At 33.2% G+C, this 24,744-nt stretch overlaps 1 protein-coding gene across 2 annotated transcripts in view; it reads left to right on the forward strand.

The window, feature by feature from the left end:
• The window catches only part of CSMD3 (CUB and Sushi multiple domains 3), a 1,186,187-nt gene that overhangs the window by 354,774 nt on the left and 806,669 nt on the right, over nucleotides 1-24,744 (forward strand). For both annotated transcript variants that reach the window (XM_082364543.1, XM_082364544.1), the window contains exon 5: nucleotides 1,037-1,244. In XM_082364543.1, coding sequence (XP_082220669.1) covers nucleotides 1,037-1,244 — 208 coding nt within the window. The remainder of the gene's footprint in view (nucleotides 1-1,036; nucleotides 1,245-24,744) is intronic.

Below are 24,744 nucleotides of genomic sequence, written 5' to 3' on the forward strand. Positions count from 1 at the left end.
TTTTATTGCACAAATAATCTAGTAACCTATTGACTGACCTAAACAGTGTTATGACAAGATAAATTTTATAGCTTCAATTTCTTTATAAAGCAAGGAGCTTTATCTTATGTTTTAACACTAAGCACAGGTGGTCATGTAACCCCTTTGTTGGCATACAACATTTGCCAAAAGTAGACTCATGGATAATCCATGACCCTTATTTGGGAAATGAGAACCATAGGTCCAAATGTAAAGTTAGTAGAAACTTTCCAAATGGAAGAAAAGTATGATTACTTAGAAATGGAAGGTTCTGAGCCACCTACAATATCATAAGTAGATAGTTTACATTTAACCTAGCATTGATGCCATTGCATTTATAATGTTGTGTATACATAATCGTATGAATACCTAGCAAAATATGTTTACAGTGTTTGATAGAGTCATAGGAATGTGTTACTAAAGGTATGTTACTGAATATATTATTAAAGTTACTATATTATTTCTTTCTAATTAAAGTTTCATAGATATGTGATGTATTCTTATTTAAACTGCATTTCCACAAACGTTTTCAGTAGCTTTTGAAAAATGCCAATGACAGAAACTATATTATATTCTCTCTTACATCATTTATTTGGTATATAACTACATTAAGGAAATAAAAACAAAGCTCAGACCTACCATGAACATGCACAAAGTTACTAAAGATTTCCTATTATAGACCTTAAGAATGATGTTTCGTTTGTTTTACTCGCTTCATCACCTAATCAATGAAAAGAAAATCTTAATTCTTTTATCCTGAGATCTAATTGGAGTATAGATTTTTACTTACTTTCATTGCTGTTTCAATCAATGGTTATAAAATAGTCAAGATAGCGTTTGTATTTATATATGTGCTTAAATTTTTTATGGACTTCTCATTTAATCTCTATTAGTATAATATGCACTTGGTATCACAACATTTGTCCTGTTATTTTTATCCAATAATGTTAACAGAGTTGATTTAATCGCATTTCTCTTAATGACTTATATCTGAACATCTCATCTTTGTTTTCAACAGCTGAAGATGCATGTGGAGGAACAATGAGAGGATCTAGTGGCGTCATATCAAGCCCTAGTTTTCCTAATGAGTACCATAATAATGCTGATTGCACTTGGACCATTGTAGCAGAGCCTGGGGACACAATTTCACTCATATTTACTGATTTCCAAATGGAAGAAAAGTATGATTACTTAGAAATAGAAGGTTCTGAGCCACCTACAATATGGTAAGTAGTTTGTATCAATCTAGCATTGATGTCATTGCCGGAGGCCAGTTGGGAATCAGAGAAAAACTGTATGTGGGCCTTTAAAGGATTAAATATTTAAAAGAGCTAACAGTTACAGGAAAATTATAAGGCGTAGCTGTCAGAGCTGAGGAAGATTTTGGAGATGGGGTACTAATATATAGAATGGAATTTTGAAAGATGAAGCTTTCCATCAGTATTTCTTTATCACTCAATCAATGAAAAATAATGTGATTCTTATCAAAACTTGTGCAAGGAAATAAGAGTTGTTCCTACAATTGTGTTCCTTAGTGTGCCAGTTCATACTTTGTGGTTCCTTTCAGATTAATTGAATAGTCTTGGAAGTAATTTGCCTTTGTTTTTTTGTAGATAGCTCTTTTATGTATCCTGTTATCTGAAGGCAAAAACTAAACGCTATGATCTGTGTGAATGTGGTCTGTTTCTTTAGAGACTCAAGGCATGGTCTCATGAAAATTACAGAGTTTTCAGAACATACTTTTAGGATATAGTATTTTTAAAAAGAAAATATTTCTTTATGCTATTTTGAAAATTTAAATGCACTGGTATCATTGAAGTGTAAAGTAGACTCAGTAATTGAAGAATGGTGGGATTAGTGAAATGAAGACATAGGTAAACTCTAGACTAAAAGGGCCTTTTAAACCAGGTAAAATATTTGATAAGAATAGCGGGAATTTATTAAAGGATTTTTATCAAAAGCAATTACATGAAGAGGTTTGCATTTTCAAATGATGATTCTTGCTGAAATATAGAGATTGATTTGAAGTGGGGCTCGATTAGCTGTTAAGAAAATCTCTTAAGAGGTGTTTGCTGTAATCCAAGAAAAAAATCATGGTAGCTTGTATTAGGATGGTACTGATGGAGATAAAGAAGTAGAATGAGTTGAGAGATTTTTAGGAGGTATAATGATAAAGACCTCTGTAGTGAATTGAAGAGTGATAAAGAAGGTGGTGTTCAAATAAAACATCATTTCTGGCTTGCGTAATAAATTGGTAAAGGCAGGAGAGATACTGAGTTGGAAAATGTTGAAGGAAGGTCACGTTTGGAATGGGAATGCTGTGGTTATTGAGAGATGTTTTACATATATTTAGTTTGAAGTCTCTTTGAGACATGCTGTTAAAGCCTAATAGACAACAATATCTATCTATATGATTCAGGAGCTATGAGTAGAAGCATCACTGATAGTGTGGTTGATTTTGATGGTAATAGAACCAAAAGGCATCAATAACATTGGCTAGACAGAGACAGGATGGAATGAGAAGATAAGAGGGCACTAGGATTGAGTTTGAGCATCAACAGCATATAAGGCCCAGGCTTAGAAGGATGATCCAGCAAAGGAGACTAAGACAGAGAGACAGGAGGAAATCTAAGGGAATAAGCTGTCACACAGGCAAGAAAAGTGTGAAGAAGAAAGAATAAGACAACATTGCAGATTGCTGTTGAAAGGACATTAGGTAAATGTGTGTGTGTGTGTGTGTTTTTAATACATTCATAGTTGGCTAGACGTCAGCAAAAGTACCAAGTGTTTCTATCAGCTTAATCATACCTTGTTAGGTAAGATGAAAATAACACACTTAGCTATACCAACTTTGTTTTTTGTTTGTTTGTGTTTTCCTCTATCTCTCAGTCCCTCAATACTCAGGTTTATATAACTTTAACCCTTCCCATGATAATTTTATGCCTGGGTACAATGAAACTCAGCAGAATCCTGGTTTAAAAATGTTAGAGAATTCAAAAGGTATTGTTTCATAAATTGCTACTTCTACAGTGTTACATATTTGAGTCATATCAAGGTAGGTGATAATGCCATGAATTTTCCAATAATTTTATCTTTTGGTGTAGAAGAGATCCCATTAAAAATGAAAACTTTTAAACTTGCAACATATTTGATTACTAGAAGGAAATTAGAAAACACTGTTTCTTGGCACTTGTTCCTTTGTTACCACTGCATTCTAGAAACCAAATCTAACACATTTACTTTTGGGATCATAACATACCCATTTATGTTCATATAGTTACTTTCTCTTTTCAGATTAAGCATTATTAGTAATAATTTGTTTATCATCTAAATGAACACCTCTTTGTATGTTTCCAAGTTTCTGGAACTTATGCAGCTTATTCAATAATAGTATCAGATCTACAAATTGCTTTTCTCTCCATTTTCTCATTAAATGACACTGGACCACTTTATTTAGTTCCCCCTTCCTCAGGAAGAAAATAGCAACTAAGAAATTAATTATGTTACTGTCTTTTAAATTAGTGTTACCATGAATATTTAGATAGACTTGTTAAATTCCTTGTTGTAAAATATAAACACCAACAAGGTCATTTGGCGCTTTTCAAGAAAATGATACAAATACCAAAACTATGTTATATTTTTATAAATGGCAATTGAAAGATACAGTGTCAATAAATAATATTGTCTGTAGTCATTTAAATGTAATTAAACAGCATTCCTTTTAATTGTATTAGTTATATAATTGATGTATAAAATGATCTGTGAATAATTAAAACTTTAAATCTAATCCTGTCCCTCTAATCCCTTTAAATTTTTTAATGTTCTCATATCTTTTTAAACATATAGTCATCAGAATAAGACATTTTATTTCAGGTGGCATTACATTGGTTCTTTCTTATGAGTATGCATTGCTCATATAATATTTTCAATCCTTAATAGAACTGAAAAGATAAATGAGAACAGGGGACCCATTTACATTATTTTGATTAAAATTACAGACGATTCCTTGATTACAGGCCCTTCATTGAGGAACTGGGAACTTGCCACTGGCTACTATGCATTTTTATTTTGTTCTGGAAGTTCAGGCAGTGAAGCAGGGCTTACTGTAACCTGCCTTTGACTTTAGCAACAGGGAATAAATCAGCCCAATAATTGTGCTGCATAGAGAATATTAAGTTAGCCAATGCCTCTCTTATAAGCTGTATATGCTAAATCATTAAGTTCTTGTTTATTAAACAACAGTCAGCAGCACCATTGCATGATCCAACAGGAATGGAAGATCTACTCAGTCATTACTGGATGGCAGAATTTTATGAGGCCTGTTGAATATTAGCTGATTCCATTGCATTGAAATGAAAAATAACATAGCATAAAGAAGCTCGAGTTCTAGTTTTAGCTTTGACTCTTTGTGGATAGATGAAACTGGGTAAGTTATGTCACCTCCCTAGATCTCAGGTTCTTTGTCTGTAACATCTAAGGCTTCTCTCAACTCTAATATTGTTTGACATTATCTGCTTAGGTGCTATGGCAGGGTCAAAGAGGTGGAAAATAACTAGGTGCTGCCTTATTTACAAAGCGTTGGCTGGAGATTTGGATTAGATACTCTTTAAAATTGTTTCCAAACTTAATCTTTTTGGGTTGTTACTAGAATTCTATTCATCCAGTGTTCATTCAGCAATTAGTTATTAGATACCTACTACATGGCAGCTGTTGTTCTAAATGCATCAGTGACCAAAGTGGCAGAGAGGCTTGCTGCTGTAGAACTTAAGCCCTATGACGGGAAAAAGACTCTAAAAAACAATCAATATAAATAAAGTAATAACACACTCTGTTCAGAGAGTGATAAGAAAGAACAGCTGGAGTAGGGTAAGAGAGGTCAGGAGAGCAGTAGTGGGGTGATGGGTGTGTAGGTTACTTAATTGATAAGTTGAGATTTGAGCAAAGTCTGGACACAAGTAAGATAGTTAGCTAAACAATGAGCATTCCAGGCAGAAATGATATCTAGAACAAAATATATAATCTTGAGTGTGCCTTATTGTGTTTAAGGAACATCTAGGAGGTCATTGTGACTACAAAAGTATTGACATGGGTGAAAATAGTAGAAGCAAAAGAGAATTAATGGAGCCCAGATAAAGACCGGTATTTGGCTTTTAGGTGAAATATGAAGTCATTAAAGTGATTGGACTTAGTTTTTAAAGAATCACTCTGTGGAAGAAACTATAGAGAGGAAAGGTAGAAAAATGGATATTACTTGCAGTAATCTAGGTAAGATGTTATAATTATTAGGATGAGGAAATAGCAGTGGAGGTGATGAGAAATTGTTAGGTTTTCAGGATAAAGTTAAGAGAATTTCCTAACTGATGGTGAAGCTCAAGGAAAAGAAGGAGCAAGGACAGCTCTAAGGCTTTTGGCCTGAAGAACTGAGGACATGAAGTAGCCATTAATTAATATTGAGAAGGCTGTTGTTGAAACATTTTTGGAGAGATACTCCAGAGCTTAATTTTGGACATGTGAAGTTTGAGATGGCTAATAAACATTCTGATGAAGATTTCAAGGAGGCAGTTGGCTATACAAGTCTTAGTGCAGAATTAAAGGTGTGGGACAAAGATCTAAATTTGGAAGTCTAGAAGGGGAAGTGATTATTAAATTAAAAAAAAAAGAGAGAGAAAAAAGGCTAAGAACTGAGTCCTGGACACTCCAACACTAAAAACACAACAAAGCTAGGAAGAACTGGTAAGAGTTTGAAAAGGATAATTAATAAGATAGGAGGAAAACCAAGAGTGTGGTTTCCTAAAAGCCAAATGAAGAAAGTATATCAAAGTGAAGGAACTGATGAACTGTGTCAAATACTGATGATAAGCCAGTAAGATGAGCTCTGAAATTGATCATTGGATTTAGTAATATGGAGGTCATTGATTACTGTGATGAAAGGAGTTTTGTCGGTGACAGTCTTACTGGAGTGATTTTAAGAGAGAATTGGAAAATAAAAATTGTAGGCCATTAGTATAAATAAGCCTTTCAGGGATGTTTGTAACCAAAGGTGAACAAAGAAATAAGGCAATTGCTGAAGGAAGAAGTAGAGTCGAGATTTTTTTTTTAAATTTTTGGTTTGTTTGTTAAACTGGGATAGGTAAAACCCTGTGTTCACACTGGTGGGAATGATCTGCTAAAGTGCAAAAAATTGATGATGGAGAGAGTGGGGAGACTTGCTGTAATAAAGTAAAGAAGTGGAGATAGTGAAACTAATCTTTCCTTTTAAAAATCTGTTTGTGAAAGGAAGGAAGGAGGAAAAAGTAGCAGTAACTAGAGAGTGAGGTAGACCATGAAAATGAAGATTAAAAGGTCAAGTGAGGGATGATTCCATGGCAGAGGTTATAAGGAATTTAACCAATTTGGAAGCCCTGCATATAGAAATAAAAGATCAAAGGCTTGTAATCAAAGACCACAAGGAATGAGTGATTGAGTATCACAGACAGTAATAAAGAATTGTATAATAATTGTAATTTTTCAGGTTGGATGACAGTACACATGTGAACAATAATAGAAAGATCAGGAAGACCCATTAATATATTTTAACCAGAAGGGAAATGAGTTCATTTTGTAAGATGTAAGGTTGAGGCTTCAGCAGAATTTCCACAGAGCATGTCCCCCCCAGAAATTGGTAATATGTAACATAATTCTGACAGATAGAGATTGATGTAGGAATAAGAATTTGGCATAGTTATTCCTACTATCCTATAGTTAAAAATCTCTACAGTATCTAAAAAAATGGAATATTGGATAAAATCAAGGGAATTAACACAGTTATCAAAATAAGAATATTAGCAAAAACATACTCAGATCATATAACATAGGAAGACCTATTTAAATTAATTGTATTCAAATTAAGAATAAAAGAAAGTATATAGTGTATTTTATTTAAACTATATATGCACATTTATTTATATTTATTAGGTAGTTTAAATAATGCTGAATATTTAGATTTGAGCTGATAAATTTTTCCATCATAGGCTAACTCCCATTGAAAGCTAGTTCCTCCATGTGTACACTAGATCCTATCCTTTCTCACTTACTGAGGAGTGTTATGCCCACAATTTTAATTCTCTTCTACACCATCAATTTTTGCTCCCTGATTAATCACTCTTTAACTAGATGTAACTTGGTTTGTCCCATCATTTCTTTAGAACTGCCTTTTCCAAAATGACCAATGATATCTGAATTCCTACTTTAATATGTATCTTACTTGATTTATTTGCAACATTTGAATGATCATTTCCTCAAGAACATCCATCTCCCTTGTTACTATGAAGTCCTGTCTTTTACCCTTTCTTATTCCTTACTGACTATATCTTTCAAAATCTTCTTGAGTGGATTTTCTTTCTTTATCCTTCCTGTGTGTTCCCACATTTGTCCAATGTTTGTCTGGTTTTCTCTCTCTCTTTTTTTTTTTCTGTTCACTCTACTTTGTAATTTGCATAAACTTCCATGGCTTCAGTGATCTTAAGACTTCGCAATTTTTCTGATGTTCATGATTATTGGTTGTCTTACTTTGTTTCTAGTTGTATACATACTGTTACTAAAATAACAGAATCTTAAGGACAGCTTGGATCTCAAATTATACATAATATCTAGAACTTTACATTGTACACCTCAGGTATTTCGTATATATTCTTGAAATGAATAAATGATTTTTGCCCTTTATAAAAAGGGCATCAGTTGACCATATGTTTTTACCTCTTTTACCCAGTGATTACACTTGATTTAATAAAGCCATATGCATTAGTTTGGATTAGGTTCAACTGTAAAAGAAAATTAAAGTAAAAAACACCAACAGGCTTGAATGAGACGCAAGTTTTTGTTTTGTTTTGTTTTTTTAAATGTAAAGTTTGGACATAGGTGTACAAGACAGTTGTGGAAACCCCTGATATCAAATACTCAGGATCCTTTTATATTACTATTCTATTTGTAGGTGGCCTTCATTCCAAGATCATATCATGTCCAGACTACATCCATTTAGTTTACAGTCTAGACAGTAGGAAGAAGGAAAGGGGAAGGGAAGGGCCAAAGGGTATTCATCATTAAACTGTCTCTTAAACAAGGTTCTAGTTGCTACCCTGCATTTTCTATTGCATTTTCTACTATTTCTGCTTGTACTCATTGGCCAAAATTTTCTTACATGGCCACTTGGCTGAAAGAGACACAAGGAAGTATAACTCTTCTTCTAGGTGGCCTTTGCTCAGCTAAAAACCTATTATGAAAGAAAAGGAGAAATATTGGGATATAACTAAAAAACTTCCACCCTGTTTTTACTGATGCAGTCCCTCCAGAGAAAATATATATTCATTAGTATTTTACATATAATACAACAATGTGTGGGTCCGTATTGATATGTATTGATACAGATAGGTACGCATATGTATATATATATATATATATATATATGTTATATACAAATACATAAATCAGATATACATATATGTGGTATATTATCTTTCATATATGTGGAATATATATATTATTATATATGCTGATAGTTCCAAATTTAGCAGTATTTCTCAAACGGTATTTTTGTAATATCTACATCAGAATTGCCTGTAGCATTTGTTAAAGTGCGGATTTCCGAGCTCCCACACAAATGTATTCATTTACATTCTATAGGCATGAAATTAGTAACTCTGCAAACTAGATGATTCCAATCCATTGCTATAGCAAATAAAGCAGTAAGTTTGGTTTTATCAGTATTACACCTCTGTCATATAACTGTCCTATAAGCCATCTCACAAGAGCTGAAATATTTCTTAGTACTCAAAAAGCTAAAGGTCAAATTAACATGATATATCAAGCTAATTAAACTAATTCTATAATGCATACACATATGTATATGGTATGAATTTATGTAATGGATAGCACAAAGACTGTGCTAGTGAATCAACAATTGTTCAACTAAATAAGATAAATTAATTAGAGGTAACTGGCTTTAGTATTCATTCTACAAAGTAAATATTATAGATACTAATCCTATCAAACAGGTGTTCCTGTTTACTACCTTATTTCTGACAGTTATTAGACTAAAACATGCAATGAAGCTATGGTTCATGCATATTATTGCTTATGCATAACAGTAAAGTAATTTGGTTAAATATCTATCACGATTCCATAATTTTGAATTAACCTTTTTGTTGTTGTGATGAGAGCATTTAACATGAGATCTACCTTCTTAACAAAATTTTAAGTGTACAATACATTGTTGTTAACTATAGGCACAATATTGTTACAGCAGATCTCTAGAGCTTATCCATCTTGTATAACTGAAACTTTAAATCCAGTGAATAGCAACTCCCCATTTCCCCTTCCCCCATCCCCTGGCAAACACCATTACGCTTTCTGTTTCTATGAGTTTAACTATTTTAGCTATCTCATGTAAGTGTAATCATGCAGTATTTGTCCTTCTGTGGCTGGCTTATTTCACTTAGCATAATGGTCTCAAGGTTCATCCATGTTGTTGAATATGGCAGGATTTCCTTCTTTTCTAAGGCTGAATATTATTTCTTTATATGTATATGTTACATTTTCCTTATCCATTCTTCCAACATGATTGCCTCTCTTTAGACAAATTAAATAGAGTAGTCATAAAATGATGAGAGCCAGAGGGATTTTAAGGATCCGACTGCTCAGTGTTGCCCTTTGTGGGAAACGAATCTTGAGGCTCATTGTGTCTGTTGAAAATTCAAGATGAAAATTAAGATCTCCTAATGCTTGCTGCAGTGTACTTTTTTACAAAAGTACTTCTTGTTAGGCATACAGCCAGGGCTTTCTTAAAACTATATATGTATATCAGGAAAACATTTTGAAAACCTGAAACTTTGACATATAAATAGCACAGTATGAATTAATGTTTTTAAATACAGCCTGAAGTTGACATTGTTTATTGGGTTGATACTTAAATATAAGTTTGCTTCAAAAAGTTAGAAATTCTTGTAGATATCTGAGAATCCCGAGTATGGTTAATTTACCATTTTTAGTACAATTAAATATATTTTTTCTGCCTTAAGGACAGCCTGTTTGACAGTGCAGCAAGAAGAGTTAATAATGTATGTAAGTCTTGCTCATCCATTGAAAAAAGAATTACATAATAGATGAAACCAGAGTTAACACAAATAACAGCTGACTACTGAGAGAAGCATTTTGAAGGGTTTCTAACCAGACCACTTCTATGTAAATGCAAAATATTTCCTCTCTGACTTCTTAGGTTGAAAAAAATTAGTTGTTAGATGTATCTCACATCTTTGATGTAAAACCAATTATATATATATAAAATAAAAAATACAAATTTCATGTATATATATTATATATAATTGTTTATGACAAATTTGAAGTTACCCTTCTAATTATTAGTGTGTACACTAATTATTATTAGTGATGTTTTTATACCTTTAAGAAACAGACCTTGCATTCATTGTTCCATCTTAATTAAATAAATTGCATTTTTAATGCAAGTGCAGAAGTAAATGAATACTACTTCTGTTTTTAAATTTAAGAAACTCATTTACTTATATACAATATTTTAATTAAGGAATGCACTCATCAAAAATATGTTTCAACTTCAAAGGGAAAAAGATGTCATGTCTGATTCCACTTTTTTTTTATCTTGTGTGATCTTTCATAAAGACTGGGAAACTGTACAGATCTCTAAGGTTAAACCAAAGCTCTAGTATGTGAAATACATGACTAATTTTATGATCTTATTTAATCCATAAAAATCAAACACCACTTGTTTGTCACTATTATTCATAAGGAAGTCCCAATATGCACTTTTCATAATTCATTGCTCTCTTCATCTCCTCTCTAATAAAGTATTCCCTATAGTATTACCTAGATAAGTATTACTTAGAGCCACTACAACTCTGAAACTCCACTGTTCTTCTTGCTTACTCCCTTCATCTGTTTTTTCTTTTTTTTAATTTCATCAGAAACTCTAGTGCTTGTCATATTCATTTGATTCATTTTTCTGCAATTTATTAACTTGTACGTTAGCCTTAGCCAGGGACACCACTCCATTTTGAAGGGAGAAAAGTGTGAAAGAACAGGTGTGTCTGCATTAAAGTTTATGAGTGGAGTGACCAGAAATCGAGATACATTCTTTCTGTGATTTCTATTTTTTCCCTGACGAAAGATGCAAGGTCATCTGCTGAAACTGAGAGGAGGTGATAAGTTAGGACATTTAAGGAGAGTGGGATTATTTGAAATATCTTCTTTGGAGAATGGAGAAACAAACAACTAAGGAAATCAAAGGATTGCTGGGCAGTGTTTTGAATCCAGTTGAGATTTTAAAACATGAGTTTTTAGTGGCAATAATTGATGCGCTTCAATATTTCTACAAAACTACTTAGCAACAATATAAGTATAATGAGGCAGGCAGCAACATTACTGCTACATTAGGTCATACTACATTAGGACAATGGAGGAGATTGAAGGTATTGGTAGAGCATGGCCTGGAGAGGGAAGGAAGTGACTTCCAATGGACTTGCCTCTTCTAAGCACACTTTTTTTTTTTTTTTCTTTTGTTTTTGCTGGGTTGGATTTTTTTTTTTTTAACATCTTTATTGGAGCATAATTGCTTTACAATGGTGTGTTAGTTTCTTCTTTATAACACAGTGAATCAGCTATACATATACATATATCCCCATATCTCCTCCCTCTTGCATCTCCCTCCCACACTCACTATCCCACCCCTCTAGGTGGTCACAAAGCACCGAGCTGATCTCCCTGTGCTATGCGGCTGCTTCCCACTAGCTATCTGTTTTACAGCTGGTGGTGTATATATGTCCATGCCACTCTCTCACTTTGTCCCAGCTTACCCTTCCCCCTCACCATGTCCTCAAGTCCATTCTCTACGTCTGTGTCTTTATTCCTGTCCTGCCCCTAGGTTCTTCAGAACCAGTTTTTTTTTGTTTTTTGTTTTTTTTTAGATTCCATGTATATGTGTAGGCATACGGTATTTATTTTTCTCTTTCTGACTTACTTCACTCTGTATGACAGACTCTAGGTCCGCCCACCTCACTGCACATAACTCATTTTTGTTTCTTTTTATGGCTGAGTAATATTCCATTGTATATATGTGCCACATCTTCTTTATCCATTCATCTGTTAATGGACACTTAGGTTGCTTCCATGTCCTCGCTATTGTAAATAGAGCTGCAGTGAACATTGTGGTACATGACTCTTTTTGAATTATGGTTTTCTCAGGGTAAATGCCCAGTAGTGGGATTGCTGGTTCTTATGGTAGTTCTATTTTTAGTTTTCTAAGGAACCTCCATACTGTTTTCCATAGTGGCTGTATCAATTTACATTCCCACCAACAGTGCAAGAGGGTTCCCTTTTCTCCACACTCTCTCCACTGTTTATTGTTTTTAGATTTTTTGATGATGGCCATTCTGACTGGTATGAGGTGATGCCTCATTGTAGTTTTGAGTTGCATTTCTCTAATGATTAGTGATGTTGAGCATCCTTTCATGTGTTTGTTGACCATCTGTATATCTTCTCTGGAGAAATATCTATTTAGGTCTTCTGCCCATGTTTGGATTGGGTTGTTTGTTTTTATGGTATTGAACTGTATGAGCTGCTTGTAAATTTTGGAGATTAATCCTTTGTCAGTTGCTTCATTTGCAAATATTTTCTCCCATTCTGAGGGTTGTCTTTTCATCTTGTTTATGTTTTCCTTTGCAGTGCAAAAGCTTTTAGGTTTCATTAGGTCCCATTTGTTTATTTTGGTTTTCATTTCCATTATTCTAGGAGGTGGGTCAAAAAGGATCTTGCTGTGATTTATATCATAGAGTGTTCTGCCTGTTTTCCTCTAAGAGTTTGATAGTGTCTGGCCTTACATTTAGGTCTTTAATCCATTTTGAGTTTATTTTTGTGTATGGTGTTAGGGAGTGTTCTAATTTCATTCTTTTACATGTAGCTGTCCAGTTTTCCCAGCACCATTTATTGACAAGGCTGTCTTTTCTCCATTGTATATTCTTGCTTCCTTTATCAAAAATAAGATGACCATATGTGCGTGGGTTTATCTCTGGGCTGTCTATCCTGTTCCATTGATCTGTATTTCTGTTTTTGTGGCAGTACCATACTGTCTTGATTACTGTAGCTTTGCAGTATAGTCTGAAGTCCAGGAGCCTGATTCCTCCAACTCCGTTTTTCTTTCTCAAGATTGCTTTGGCTATTTGGGGTCTTTTGTGTTTCCATACGAATTGTGAAATTTTTTGTTCTATTTCTGTGAAAAATGCCATTGGTAGTTTGATAGGAATTGCATTGAACTGTAGATTGCTTTGGGTAGTATAGTCATTTTCACAGTGTTGAAGCACACTGTTTTTTAATCCATGAATTTTATCTGTAAGTTAGTATAAACTATTTATTCTTGAGAGCTTGCAAAAAAAGGTAAATGCTAATTAAGAGTCTAAAAATCTGTATAATATGGTATAATATAAAGTTTTAATGATATATAGGTTTTTATCTACTGGTATGTTTCTAATACACAAATATCTTAGATTATTTTATGAACTTTGAAATATATCATATTTGTTCATTTTAACAGGACATTTTTCTGAGTGATTTCATTCTAGTTAAAGTGGAACTGTAATTCCTGACTTACCATTGCTTTTGTAAGTTACCTTCCGTAGTTCTTTCCTCCTTTAACATAATAATTTTCATAAAACTAGCCTATGCCTAACTTGATTAAATCCACTTATACAGAAAATAGTGTTGTGACCCTCAAAAACTCTTACAGGCAAATTTTTATACCAAAAGTGCTTTTATAGCATAGATTCCAAAGTAATAATTAGTAAACTCATATAGAATTACTTACATACAAACTACAACATAAAAGTTAAATGTTAAAACCTATGTTGAACTCACTTCTGATTGAGCAGTGAAAGACTTTGTTTATAAATCATACTTTTATGCAATGCCCCTCTCTGCTTCAATGACTCTAATCTTTTTGCTGAACACTCATTTTCTGTTCAACATAACTTTATTTAACATATTTTAAATATACTCAACAGTCATAATGATTAGAAAACATAGATATTTTCTTTTCTTTTCTTTTTTTGTTTTGTTTTGTTTTGTTTTGTTTCCTGGATTAAGCACAGAACAGTAGAGAGAATGAATCTTACAAACTGATATGGAGTTTTCAATTCAAGAGAAGGCAGATGGCAGACTCTTGGGAGAAGCTGCACAGTCAAATTACAAAGGATATAATAAAGGAAGGCATGGAGACTTTAGCCATATTTGCAGTATTCTCCATAAGAATGATAATTTTAATAATATTCAGTATCTCCTATGTTTGAAAATAATAAGTACTTAAATTTTTTTTTTATTGAAGTATAGTTTATTTGCAATGTTGTATTAGTTTCAGGTGTACAGCAAAGTGATTCAGATATATACATGTGTATATATATCTGTGTATATATATACATATATATTCTTTTTCAGATTCTTTTCCATTATAGGTTATTACAAGATTTTGAATATAGTTCCCTGTACTATACAGTAAGTCTTCGTTTTTTATCTGTTTTATATATAGTAGTGTGTAACTACTATTTATCTCAAACTCGTAATTTCTCCCTTCCCCATTGGTAACTATAAGATTGTTTTCTATGTTTGTGAGTCTGTTTCTGTTTTGTAAATAAGTTCATTGTATTATATTTTTTTAGATTCCACTTATAAGTGGTATCTTATGATATTTGCCTTTTCTGACTTACTTCACTTAGTATGATAATCTCTAGGTTCATCCATGTTGCTGCAAATGGTATTATTTCATTCCTTTTTATGGCTGAGTAGTATTCCATTACATGTACGTGTGTGTGGGTGTGTGTACCACATCTTTATCAATTCATCTGTTGATGGACACTTAGGTTGCTTCCATTTCTTGACTATTTCTTGGTATCTTTTCAAATTCGAGTTTTCATCTCTTCTAGGTATGTGCCCAAGTGTGGGATTGCTGGATCATGTGGCAACTCTGTTCTTAGTTTTTTGAGAAGCTTCCACACTGTTTTCCATAGTGGCTGCACCAATTTACATTCCCACCAGCAGTGGATTCCCTTTTCTCCACACCCTCTCCAGCATTTATTGTTTGTAGATTTTTTGATGATGGCCATTCTGACTGGTGTGAGGTGATGCCTCATTGTAGTTTTGATTTGTATTTCTCCAATAATTAGCACTGTTGAGCATCTTTTCGTGTGCCTGTTTTTCCTCTGTATGTCTTCTTTGGAGAAATGTCTATTTAGGTCTTCAGCCCTTTCTTTGATTGGGCTGTTTGTTTTCTGTTATTGAGTTGTATGAGCTGTTTGTATATTATGGAAATTAAGCCCTGTCAGTCGAATTGTTTGCAAATAATTTATCCCATCGTTAGGTTGTCTTTAAGTTTTGTTTATGGTTTCCTTTGCTATGGAGAAGCTTTGATTAGGTCCCATTTCTTTATTTTTGCTTTAATTTTTATTGCCTTCGGAGACTGACCTAAGAAATCATTGATATAATTTATGTCAGAGAATGTTTTGCCTATGTTCTCTTCTAGGAATTTTATGGGGTCATGTCTTATATTTAAGTCCTTAAGCCATTTTGAGTTTATTTTTGTGTATGGTGTGAAGATGTGTTCCATCTTGTACATCCAGCTACATTGATATGCATCCCAGGGTCACAAAGATGGTTCAACTTGCACATCTAACATTGATTTACATGCAGCAATCCAGCTTTCCCAGTGCCACTTGCTGAAGAGACTGTCTTTTCTCCATTGTACATTCTTGCCTCCTTTGTCCAAATTTAATTGACTGTAGGTGTGTGGGTTTTATGTGGAGGCTCTCTATTCTATTCCATCGATCCATATGTCTATTTTGTGCCAAATCCCATTATTTAGATTGCCGTAGCTTTGTGGTATTGTCTGAACTCTGGAATGGTTATGCCTCCAGCTTTGTTCTTTTTCCTCAGGATTGCTTTTAGTAATTCTGATAAGTCTTTTATGGTTCCATATGAATTTTAGGATTATTTGTTCTAGTTCTGTGAAAAATGTCATGGGTAATTTGATAAGGATTGCATTAATTCTGTAGATTGCTTTGGGTAGTATGACCATTTTATCAAGACTAATTCTTCCAATCCAAGAGCATGGGCTATCTTTCCATTTCTTTGAATCATCTTCAGTGTCCTTTATCAGTGTTTTATAGTTCTCAGCATATAAGTCTTTCACCTCCTTGGTCAGGTTTATTCATAGGTTTGTGTTTTTTTTTTGATGTGATTTTAAACAAGATTTTTTTTTTTTACTTATATTTCACTGTTAGTGTAAAGAAATGCAAAAGATTTCTGTATGTTAATCTTGTATTGTGCTACCTTGCTGAATTCTTTTATCAGTTTCAATAGTATTTGTGCAGAATCTTTAAGGTTTTCTATATAGCGTATCATGTCATTTGCATATAACCCAATTTTACCTCTTCCCTTCCTATCTGAATACCTTTTATTTCTTTTTCTTGTTTGATGGCTGTGGCTAAGACTTCCAATACTATGTTGAGTAGAAGTGGTGAGAGTGTGCATCCTTATCTTGTTCCACATTTTAGCAGGAAGGCTTTCAGCTTTTCAGCATTGAGTATTATGTTGGCTGTGGGTTTGTCATAAATAGCTTTTATCATGTTGAGGTATGTTCCCTCTATACCCACTTTCATGAGAGTTTTTATCATGAATAGATGTTAAATTTTATCAAATGCTTTTTCTGTGTCTATTGAGATAATCATGGGTTTTTTGTCTTTCCTTTTGTTGATATGGTGTATCACATTGATTGATTTGTATATGTTGAAACATCCTTGTGACCCTGGGATGAATCCACCCTGGTCATAGTGTATGATACCTTTTATATATTGTTGCATTCCATTTGCTAATATTTTGTTGAGAATGTTTGCATCTGTATTCATCAAAGATATTGGCCTGTAATTTTCTTTTTGGTAGTGTCTTTGTCTGGTTTTGGTATCAGGGTGATGGTGGCTTTGTAGAATGACTTTGGGAATGCTCCCTCCTTTTCAGTCTTTTGGAAGAATTTGAGAAGAATTGGTATAAGATCTTTTTTGTATGTTTGGTAACATTCCCCAGTGAAGTTACCCAGTCCTGGACTTTCGTTTGCAAGGAATTTTTTTTTTTTTTTTATTACAGATTCTATTTCACTTGTAGTGATAGGTCTGTTCAAATTATCTTTTTCTTTTTGATTCAATTTCAGTGGACTGTATGTTTCTAGATATGTGTCCATTTCATTTAGGTTGTCCAATTTGTTGGCATATAATTTTTCATAGTATTCTTTTTTTTTTTTTTTTGTATTCCTGTGGTATAGGTTGTTATTTCTCCTCTTTCATTTCTTATTTTTGTAATTTGGTCCTCTCTCTTTTCTTCTTGGTGAGCCTGGCCAGAGAACCATCTCTTGGTTTTATTGTTTTTTTCTGTTGTTTTTTAATCTCTATTTTATTTATTTCCCCTCCGATCTTTATTATTTTTTTCCTTCTACCAACTTTAGGTTTTGTTTGTTCTTCTTTTCCTAATTCTTTTAGGTAGTAGGTTAGGTTGTTTATTTGAGATTTTTTTTGTCTTTTGAGGAAGGCCTGTATCATATGAACTTTCTTCTAAAAACTGCTTTTGTTGCACCCCATAGATTTATATGGTTGTGTTTTCATTGTCATTTTTCTCAAGGCATTTTTTAATTTCCCCTTTGATTTCACCATTGACTCATTGGTTTTTTAGTAGCATGTTGTTTATTTGCTGTGTAAACGTTTTGTTTGTTTGTGTCTGTTTCTATGGTTGATTCCTAGTTTCATGGTGTTGTGGACAGAAAAGATGCTTGAAATAATTCCTATCCTCTTAAATTTGTTGAGGCTTGTTCTCTGTCCTAGTAGGTGGTCTGTCCTAGAGAATGTTCCATGTGCACTTGAAAATAACGTATTCTGATTTTTTTGAATGTAGTTTCCTAAAAGTATCAATTAAGTCTAACTGTAAGGATCTGTGTTGCCTTATTGATTTTCTGTCTGGAAGATCTGTCCATCGATGTGAGTGGGGTGTTAAAGTCTCCTGCTATCATTGTATTCCTGTCAGTTTCTCCCTTTATGTCTGTTAGTATTTGTTTTATGTATTTAGGTGCTCCCATATTGGGTGCATGTATGTTAATGAGTGTAATATCCTGTTCTTTTGTTGATCCTTTTGTCATTATATAGTATCCTTCTTTATCTTTCTTTATGGCCTTTGTTTTAAAGTCTGTTTTGTCTGATATGAATATTGCTACCCCCACTTTCTTGTCATTTCCATTTGCATGAAATATCTTTTTCCATCCCCTCACTCTCAATCTATGTGTGTCCTTTTCCCTAAAGTGGGTCTTTTATAGGCAGTATATTGTCAGTAGCATCATTTGCAAATATTTTTTTCCATTCAGTAGGTTGTCTTTTTGTCTTGTTTCTGGTTTCCTTTGCTGAACAAAATTCCTTTTTGTCCCACATTTAACTGTCTGGACACACAATGTTATGGTTTTAAGCCATTGTTTTATTATTTTCTGTTATGTAATCATGTACAAATTCATCATTCTAAATAAAATATAATGGAAAATTTAGAATTTAAATAATTATCTTTAAGTAGTTATTCCATGTAAGAGTATTTTTGGAGTTTAGAGTATCCTAAAAAGAAAGAAATGTAAGAATAAGCATCCTAGTTTTGTATTTTGTATTATATATTTGAAGAAATGTTCTAGAAGCCCCAAATACAAGGTACAGGGTAGAAGTATTTATGAGTTCAGAAAATGGAGAAGCATTCAGATTGTGGTTGTCAGGGAAACTTCCACAGAACTTGTAAACCCTGAACTGGATGTTGAAAGATAGTAACCTTTTGGCCAGTTCCCTAAAATTCCTGCTCATGCTATTTCCATTATGCCAAACTACCACTTCTTTGTTACCACGTTTAGTGGGTAGAATCGTGTCCCCCTTAAAAATATATTCAGACCTAAATCCCTTTACCTGTAAATATGACCTTATTTGGAAATAGGGTCTTTGCAGATATATTCAAGTATAAATAAGGTCAGATTAGATTAGTGTGGACCCTAATCCATTGACTGTTGTCCTTATTAGAAGAGAAAAATTTGGATTTAGACACACAGGGAAGAAGGATATGTGGTACTGAGGCAGAGATTGGAATTACGTGTCTATAAACCAAGGAATGACAAGGATTACCAGCAACCACACGAAAGCAAGGAAGAGGCAAGGAAGGATTCTGCGGTAGGGACTTCAGACAGAACATACATAGTGCTGCTGACCCTTGATTCAAACTTATAGTGTCTAGAACTGTGAGACAATAATAACTATCTGTTGTTTTAAGACACCTATTTTATGGTACTTTTTAATAGAATTCCTTGGAAATTAATGAACTGACAGTGATTTTCAGTAACTTGTTTGATTTTCAGTAATTTGTTTGATTTTCAGATCACATTTAAAGGAATAGATAAGCTCTTTCGTATAGTGTACAAAATTTATTCAAGGGTTCAAGGACAAATAACAACATGAAATAAAAGTATGGTGTTACTTAATGTTTCCATACTTCCATTACGTAAGTTCAGTGTGGGAGAAATGCCATTAAAGTTTCCCAGTTCTTACAACAGAGAACTGGAAGGTAGAAAAGTAGGTTTTACTCATTTTCTTTCATTGCTTAAAAAGTAACAGAAATAATGATATAGATGGAAATAATTTACATTTAGAATGTGAAATATGATCATGAGTTTTTGTTATGTTAAATCTTACTTAGAACTGAAGGAAATGCATTTACATCATTTGTATTTTCTCTGTCAATCAAATTTGTCTTGTTTTTTGATTGGCTTGGTTTTGAAAAACCAAGAAACCTGGTTTTTCTTGATGAAACCTGTTAAACTTGATGAAAAACATGTAATTTTTTTCCTGACCAGGTTTTTTTATAATGAAAATATTTATAGTAGTAGAGACTCATTTTGTACCTACAGAGTTAATAACTTACTTATGTGGGTTTTATTGTATTTGTTAAGTAATATTTGTAGTGCTCATCACAGTGTATTAGGGAGTGTTTTTTCTTTCTCTTTTGTTAGATAGTGAGCTCCTCAAAGACAAATTAAGTTATTCACTCATATGTGTATGGCTTGTGCCTAGCCTAGTTAGTATATGGTAGATGCATGATAAACGTTTGTTAGTTAAAATAATTATGATATTCACAACTCTGAATAGCCATGACCATTCCAGGTGTAGTTTATTTTATTGTAATCTTCAAATAATCAAAAGCTTCAAAACTGTTCTTTGACATTACTCCATTAAGGAGGGCAGATATAGTATAATTTAATTAGGCATTCTGTCATTAAGCATTTAGTTTAGATTCTTTCCTGTGTACGCTTGAGTTGGTTGACAAAGTTTTTTGTTTCATTTAAGAAGTGCTGAAGCCCATCTATTCGGTAGACATCACTCAATATATATGTTGAGAACTAAAGGAAAAGAATAAAATAAGACCCTGCTCTTGCCCACAGGAGAGAGAACAGTGACAGTTCCAAAGAATGAGGCAAAAGGTTCTATGCAAGCCCAGAAAAAGAGTGTGTTTACCTGAAAGTGGTAGAATGTAGAGAAAGAAAAATATTTTAAAATACCAAGGCGGTTTATTATAAATTTAAAATACTTTAAGATCTTATTGGTATGGTTTACAAGATAACCACTCCAGGTTTCTTTGCAACAATGCACTTAAACTAGGGTGTCTTGTTGTAAGTGATCAATAAGTCAGAATATTATAATAGAGAACTGAAGCAGTGGTTTCAGTGACTCCTCAAAGAACTCCAAAAATAATGTTGAATGGGAAAGTACTACTTAATTTTTACTTCAACAAAGATTTGGAGTATGTTCTTCTAGTGTGCAGCTCTTCAGCTCTATCCTATCTGTATGATTTGTCTTCATTTAAGTTTGTACAAAAGATTGGTGTTCCATTTCTAACACTCAAAGAATCTTCATTTTCCTTTAGCCAATATATAAAATCCTATAAACTTACTGTGTTACTTCAATCTTTGTATAAATGTAAATTTTGGAAGCCTATATATATAACATTCTCTCTACTTAGGAAGAAAAAAATGAAACTAAGTTGAATTGAAGAAAAATCAAAGTTTAATACTAGGGAAAATTGTTCTGGTCATTTTTTCACTTCTTCTAGCAAGTTCATTGAGAATAAGATTACCTGTGGTGAAAATATAAATGTAGGTTTTATATTAATTCAGTAATTTAAATTTTGCTAATTTTATAATTTATTAAGAATATATTTGCCAAAATATTTTCTCTAATATATATTGAATAATATTTATTTTGAGAAATTCCAAATTATTTTTACCATCTCAATCATTTGTTTAATTTTAATATTTGATTTTAAGGGGTAGTTTAGGATAGTAAATATTTTTTGAAAAGGTAAATGACAGACAAATACTTTCAAATATACTTTTCTTCCTGCATCAGGGTTGCTTAAAAAGTTGCCATAATCCTTGCCCAAAGCAGCATTTCCATTCATCTAAAATATATACTGCCTGTGAAACAAAAGATGTTCTCACAGGCTTTGTGTCCATAATCTTGCATGTTTCAGAGAGTAACAGGTACAAATTGTCTAGTATTCAAACGTTTTTATGTCCTTTGTCTCAGGAGCCCTGGCTTGGTTTCCTACATGCAGTGGTCTGGTTCTGAAGGTGTTTTGGTGAACACTTCCTCTCTGTGGCATTTACATATAGATGGGATTCTTAGGAGGATTTTGTCCATCCCTTACTCTTCAAATAGAATAAGAAAGTGATACAGCGGTTTTAGCTAACTCACAGTATTTTCAAAATAGTTTTCCTCAAAGAGAAACAAAATGAAATAAAATACAGACTTTATAATGAAGATTTTCACTTTCATTAAAGCCAACATGGGTATCCAAAAATTAACCACAAGCAGAGCTTTTAAACCCCCCAAATTTATACAAAAGCAGAATGACTAACATAAGGCTAATAAAAATCATGATATAAGTTTTATGTTCATATATTTTAATGAAAGGTAGGCTGAACTTTCATGATTAGCTTATTTTTTTAAAATTTAAGAATATTTTAAGGCAAAGAACATATTTCATGTTTAATTTACTAAATTGGAGTTATTTACACAATGAAAACTATGTACCAGGCAATGGATGTTCAAAAGAATTGATACCATAAAAGCATACTTACATTTCTATTTTATCTCTGATTTGTCTTAAGGGGATCTGTGTGGCATGGGGGAAAAAAGAGTATATACCGTACTCCCCATCCAACAAGTAGAGCTGGGCAGGTGATACAACATAGAACTCCAGGAGACTCCAGTTATATCATAGTCTATGTAAATGGCACGCCTTTGTGTTGTACAGTGCACAGCCCATGTGACTGTAAATGGTCTCTTTGCATTGAGTGTAGTTTCTTGCCAGGATTGTCTTCCCCTACCCAGGCTGTACTAATGTGAATAAAAAGCTTTTAAAATCAGTTATTTTTGATGAGTGAAAGAACGTCCTTTCCTAACTTCAAACTCCCCTTCTTTATTTTTGTTCCAGATTGTACTTAGACATTTCACTCTAGAAACTCCAATTAGGCATCTCAGAAAACAAAGACATAATCTTGTGCTGGAGACATATATTCTCACTGGTTTCTCCCATATCAAAAATGCTATAATTCTTAAATTCAGCCTCAAATATTAGTAATTTCTTACTTCTTTTGTTGTCCACTCCAAGTAGTTCAATTACCGGTTGACACATTCCTTGCTATTTCTCTCATATCACTTCTTTTCTTTGTATTCCTGGTGACATTAAACTAGCCTCTCTTCACCTCTAGCCTTTCTTGTGCATTGGAGACATTTTTAACTAGTTTTTCTGACTCTACTCTCTCACTTCCTTCTTGTCATATTGTCTCCCTAGACTTTCCCAAAACATTGGCTGTGTTATTATAACCATAGTTTATAGTTCTATTACCATCCTTTCATTTGGAATCCACTGTATATCCTTGTAAGGATATGCTTTAATGAGATAAAATTTGCTCAAATTTTGTTTATAAATGTTCTATTAAGAAAGACCATTTAATATTTTAAAAATATAAGGCATTATTATATACAGCATGTGCTAGCTCTACCACTAAATTTTTGGGTAAGCATAGGCAACAGATTTACTCTTTCTGGGTTTTACACTTTTCTAAAGCTTTTGAAGATCAAAAGAAGGTTTATATTTTATGATTGTAAAACTACCTCAAACTGAAGAACTTTTTTTTTTTTCTTTTTTTTTTTTTTAAATTAATTGATTTATTTATTTAGTTTTGGCTGTGTTGGGTCTTCGTTTCTGTGCGAGGGCTTTCTCTAGTTGTGGCAAACGGGGGCCACTCTTCATCGCGGTGCGCGGGCCTCTCCACTATTGCAGCCTCTCTTGTTGCGGAGCACAGGCTCCAGACGCGCGGGCTCAGTAGTTGCGGCTCACGGGCCTAGTTGCTCTGCGGCATGTGGGATCTTCCCAGACCAGGGCTCGAACCCGTGTCCCTTGCATTGGCAAGCAGATTCTCAACCACTGCGCCACCAGGGAAGCCCCTGAAGAACTATTTAATGTTGATCTTCTAGGTATTATAACATTGCCCTCTAGGTTTAATTTATTATTTACATTAACTCAGACTCTAAATTATAAAGGATCAGACCAATGTTACAATCGGTTCACACATTTATCCTTGACAGTAGCAGCAAAGGATTTATTGTAGACAACTTTGATAACTAGGCATCAAGTTCAAAAGGTTAATTTTGTCCACAAGAATTCTTAATTTACATATCTACACAGATAACTTGCTGTATATCTAGCGTCCATGAATTTATTCTAGATTCTAGTTGAATAAGTTTTTTATTTCCATGTTCTTACTGCCATGTATAAAGACTGAGATGCATGAGTTTATGCTTTACTTTATAAGGTCACATCTTTTGTTGTGTTCGTTTTCCGTAAACTCCTTCAAGTTTGGTTTCTAGTGATGATGCTCAATAGGAATACAGTAGTTGTAGAGACCAGAAGAAATTGTGACTGCTTGATGCTGTTTTTTATATCTACTATTTCCCCATGTCAAATCATCTTTGATTAAACAGCAGAGTTTACAAAGTATTCAGCTTTTATGTTACCAATAGAAAATTTTGATCTTCGCAGGAAATCACTGGTACATTGCATTTATAATTTTTAAGTGTATTATCATTTGTAACAGTGACAAACTCTGAAAATATTTTTTAACCTATTATTTGTTTTCGTGTGAGGGTCAATATCAGCATGTATCCCTCTTAACTATCTTAATAATATTGGGTGCCACTTAAATAAGTTGAGATAGATGAGTTACTCTGAATACTATAAGCATATTTCATGACCATTATCTTCAATAAGTCTCTTTCAAATATTAAATTCTTTGACTCTCTGTTGATAAGAATGAATTAGCCCAAGGCCCTATTAGATCTGGTGCTACCATCTAAGTATATATTTTGAGGCTATTTCATGGTAATCTTAAGCATGAAATATTTAACACTTAGGATGGTCACATGAGATCATTTCAGATGTTTAAAATATTGATAATGCAGGAGAGATTATACTTAGCCAGTTTGAATAAATGGAAAAACTGAGGCTAACAGTTATAAATTATAAAGGAAGAGAATTTAGCTCAAAATAAGTAGACGTTTT

This window comes from Balaenoptera borealis (genome assembly GCF_965194805.1).
Source record: "Balaenoptera borealis genome assembly, chromosome: 17".
Taxonomy (NCBI): domain Eukaryota; kingdom Metazoa; phylum Chordata; class Mammalia; order Artiodactyla; family Balaenopteridae; genus Balaenoptera; species Balaenoptera borealis.